The sequence below is a fragment of the Aristolochia californica genome, unplaced genomic scaffold, assembly GCF_029961685.1.
Source record: "Aristolochia californica isolate CCGP_79_NKW_82.1479 unplaced genomic scaffold, dmAriCali1.0.hap1 SCAF_8, whole genome shotgun sequence".
NCBI lineage: Eukaryota > Viridiplantae > Streptophyta > Magnoliopsida > Piperales > Aristolochiaceae > Aristolochia > Aristolochia californica.
In genome coordinates this window covers 6,618,068-6,622,814 of record NW_027182279.1, presented here as the reverse complement: position 1 = coordinate 6,622,814, position 4,747 = coordinate 6,618,068, and the positions used below count along the sequence as shown (strand labels likewise).

General features: G+C 34.9%; 1 protein-coding gene across 1 annotated transcript; it reads left to right on the top strand.

Annotated features, from left to right (window-relative positions):
• Positions 1-1,602: 1,602 nt before the first annotated feature.
• On the top strand, positions 1,603-3,079 carry LOC137938230 (receptor-like protein 9DC3). The gene is made up of 8 exons (XM_068783223.1): positions 1,603-1,720; positions 1,774-1,855; positions 1,950-2,045; positions 2,145-2,229; positions 2,334-2,466; positions 2,553-2,743; positions 2,785-2,922; positions 2,987-3,079. The coding sequence occupies exons 1-8, from the start codon at positions 1,603-1,605 to the stop codon at positions 3,077-3,079; spliced, it is 936 nt and encodes a 311-aa protein (XP_068639324.1).
• The last annotated feature ends 1,668 nt before the right edge of the window (positions 3,080-4,747 follow it).

Genomic DNA, 4,747 nt, shown 5'->3' with positions numbered 1-4,747 from the left:
TACCTAGCCAATATTACCCAAAAAAATTGATCTGGTAGGTAGTGGAAAACCAAGCACTTAAACCTAGAACCACAATAATACTCCCACCGTTACGAGTCGACATCCACGACAGCCTCACTCTGGCAACGTGGCCCCATTTTGTTGCTCTAACCATGTCTAACTCTAGGTCACTCCCTCCGGGATTCGAACTTGTAATAGCGGTATAACTCTGATACAAAATGTTAAGTACCTAGCCAATACTACCCAAAAGACTGATCTAGTAGGTAGCGAAAACAAAACACTTAACCCTAGGACCACAACAGGGTGTTACATGCCACAATGAAATAAGGCATGTGATCCAACTTCATCTTCACGGTCCTTGTACTCCAATTATCTCTAAACTAGATAATTGTAGTGACGTTACATAGAGTGGCCAAATCGATGCAGTGTTGTTGCAACTAAAACATCTCCAACACCTTGACTTGAGTGGGAACTCTTTCTATGGAGTTAAAATTCCGGATTTTCTCGGTTCATTAAAGGAGTTGAGGCATTTGAGCTTGTCGTATGCAAGATTCAGCGGGAAAATTCCTTTCCATCTTGGAAATTGTTCTTGTCTTGAGTTTTTGGATTTTCCTATTCAAGTTTGCATGCAGATAGTCTTGACTGGATGGTAAATATGTCATCTCTGAAGCACATAGGGATGAATTTCGTTAATGTTTCCATGGTAGGTTCTCACTGGTTTCATGTAATTACCTCACATTCTTCCCTACAGATACTTGAAATATGGCAAACTTATCTTTCAAGTTTCCCTCCAATGCCCTCATTTCTCAATCTTATACAATTGCGTTATTTGGATCTTAGTTCTAGTGACTTCTATGGAAATATTTCTTTAGACTTTGAACCGTTGCCTCACTTAGAGGAACTCTATGTCATATAATTATAACCTTAAAGTAAATTGCTCAAATCTATTTAGTGGCAGATTGAACTTGATAATGTTCAATTATATGGAGAAATTACAGTATCTATTGGTAATATGACCTCTCTTACTCATATTTTCTTGGGAAGCGCAAAATGGAATCTAACCATGAAGGGCTTTCTAAACCAAATGGGAAACATACACAACCTGCACACTTTGTCCTCAAATGTTTTTGAAGATTCCATTGCGCCGAAGGTTGATTGGTTATGCTCCTTAACAAATCTAACCAACTTATACATCTTGAATGGTAGATTTCCTAGACCCGTTCCTACATCTATGAAAGTGCTTAGAATTGAATATAGTATGTTTGAATGTGTTGTACTTGAAAAGCATTTTTGAATTCTCAACAACCTAGCCACCCTAGACCTATCATAAAATTCACTAGAGTTTCATCTTCCTATAGATTGGGTTCCTCCTTTTCAAGTTGAATATCTCTATCTTGGATCTTGTCATCTTGGCCCACAATTTCCCCTATGGCTTCAAACTCAAAAAAAAAAACTCACTTACCTAGATCTCTCTCAAATATCCGGGGGTTATATACCAGCTTGGTTTGAGAACATCACTTCTCAGCTTCAATCTTTGAACCTCAGTAAGAATAATATTTCAAGTTCATCTCCATACATTACACTTCCACTAATTCATATACAATGATTGATCTGAGCTACAACAACAAGTTCACATATCCCATACCCTTTCTCACAAACCCCGTCATATATTTTGATTTCTCATATAGTCAATTTTCTAGTGTAATTCCTCCTCTACTTAGTAAGATGAAAAATTAAAAATTCTTAATCTTTCGCATAACAATTTCATTGGAGGCATACCCCCAACCTTGGTTAACTGTGGATCTCTCAAAGTGCTTGATTTGAAGGCAAACCATTTATCTAGCAATACTTCATGGTTTTCCATTCAATTTGTTAATATACAAAGCTTGCACCTTGAGAAGAATAAATTGTCAAGGGAACTTCCTTCATTTTTTTAAAAATTATACTAGTTTGCAAACTCTTGACCTTAGTGGGAACGAATTCAGCGGAACTCTTCCAAGTTGGATTGGAGTAAGGTTGTCTTCCCCTCGAATACTCCAATTGAGGTCCAACATGTTTACTGGAACTATCCCGAAACTATGAAGTTTGAGTTATTTGCAAGTCCTTGATGTGTCACATAATTGTTTGACATAAGTCATTCCTAGAGGTATAACCAATTTCACTGCCATGAGAATCAATCGTATTATAAACAATACACTTGACTATGGGAGCAACTATTACCAAGAAAAGGTTAGCATGTTGATCAAATTGGTTTTTGTATGAATACACTACCACTCTTTCATTGGTTATTACTTTAGATCTCTCAAACAACAATTTGTCAGAAATAATCTCAGAAGAAGTTGGAAAGTAATTTTATTGGTTTGAATGGTTTGAACTTGTCAGTGAATCAATTTTTCGGGAAGCTCCCACAGAGCATTGGAAGGTTGCTTAAATTAATAAATCTAAATTTTTCAAGCATCATTCTGGGTTGATTCCTCTGGCTATTGTGAGTTTGACATTTTTGAGTCATCTCAACCTTTCATACAATAATTTGTTTGGCATAATTCCATCAGGTAATCAACTTGATACCCTCAATGATGAATCGATTTATGTGGGTAATGAAGGTCTTTGTGGATATCCTTTGAGAAAAGAATGTAAAAGTGATGAGAGAGATCAAATTCTAGTCCAACCTTTTGGTGACGAAGAGTTTGAAGATGTATCTAAAATGAGATGGATCTATGTTGGCATTACTCATGGATTTGCAGTTAGCTTCATAAGTGTGTTTGAAATTATACTATTCAAAAGGTCTTGGAGAATTATGTATTTTCAATTTGTAAATGGTTTGCAAGATTGGATTCGTTGAAAATAGACATAATATTGTCAGGCTGGTTTGAAATTAAATGGATCTATGATGGCATTGCTCCTGGATTTGCATTTGGCTTTGTAAGTGTGTTTAGAATTTTACTATTCGAAAGGTCTTAGAGAATTATGTATTTTCGATTTGTAGATGGTTAGCAAGATTGGTTTTGTTGGAAATAGACATAATTGTCAAAGCTCAAAAAATGTTCATGGGATATGGCTTTTTTTCTTTTCTTTGTAACTCATCCTTTTTCAAATGCAAATGTCATTCAATAATATCTTTCCTATAATAATTTAGTAGGGCTTTTAGAAATACAATGACATTCTTTTTTTTTTATTAAATATTAATAAATTTTTCAAAAGACAAAAGGTAATAATGTATGTCTTCTTTGGTATCGAAATAATGACAACTATAAATATTGTTCTTCTTCTAATAGTAGAGAGTTGAGCAACCCAAAAGTAAGTTTATTGCCAATAGAGCCTAAGGTAAGAAGAAATACCAAAAAAAATAAAGATACAACACCCAAGAGAGCATATGGTTATATTCCATGGAAGAAAGATCGAGCTTGCATAGTTAAAATATAGGTGATTATAAGTCGAGTTCATGGGCACATAGTCCATGCCAAACACGAAAATCAATAATCAGTTAAAAGGAAGATGTTGAATGCTCTATTATAAATCTGGATCAAACTTACCAATTAACCCATGAGATGTTGTTGAATGTTTTATTATAAAATCGGGATTGGATAGGTCAATTGAATCTGGTTCAACCATGCCATGTACCTTGACCAAGTCAGGTTTTTAACAAAAGTTTGCATCTAAACCATGTCTAATTCTTTCTTTTGACAAAAAACATACGACAAATGGACTGAAAACTACAATTTCCAAAGAAAAACACTTGAATAGAGTGTTGAGGAGGACGGATTGAACACAAAATTGATCTTTTGTGTTCTCAATACTGTTTTGATTTTTGAATAAAAAACAATTTGACATCTACTTGGTTGATGAAGCTGAGATCTCAATGGCCCTACACGAGGAACCAAGATTGGCTCTAATCCAAAAAATATTGGAGAGAGGCATAGAATCTGTGGATTGGTGACTATGAAAACTAGTCTTAGATATATCTCTTATATATGATTGTGGGAATTTATTGTCTTCAATAGAGAGAAGCTAGGGTTACAATGAAACTAAGAAGCTCTCTATTGTTTTCACGAGCTCACGAATAAAATCACCGCTTATTCAAGTTCGGCTCGTTTACTTAAACAAATAAAAAACTGATCTCGAATTCGATCCGAGATGGGATTTATTCGAATAGAACCGAGCTGGCTCCAAGCCAAGCTCTAGTTATTCGTGAACCGGTTCGGTTTGATGCTCTCGTAAAAACACATAATATGACCTATTCTTTCTTATGATAGAAAACAGACGATGAATGGACTGAAAACTGCTCCGATTTCCAAAGAAAAATAGTTAAACAGAGTGTTCATGAGGACGGTTCAAATGCATGTTTGTCGCAGTTTCACGCGGCAACTTCAAGCAAGAAAAGAAACAATGGGAGACTTGGAAAAAAGGTGGGCCTATCAGATTCACCACCCAAGAAACCATAGGAGTGCAAGACTTAAAGCTATATCTTATCACGTGTTTGTGTCTGATGGTAGGAAGAACTCTCCATAGTATCGTTTCCTAAACCAGTGTTGCAACAGAGTTGCTCGGAATTTTTATAAAACATTTGTAAACTTCAAACAATCATCTATATATATATCCTATTCAAAATGGGTGTATCTTAAATGTTTTCTTAATCTAATAAGGTTATTTAAATTTTTTTATATGGATACGTTAGAAATAATGTGGCTTTTAAAATTTTATTTATTTAAAAATATGAGAGTATCATGGGGTGTAAATCTCCCATATA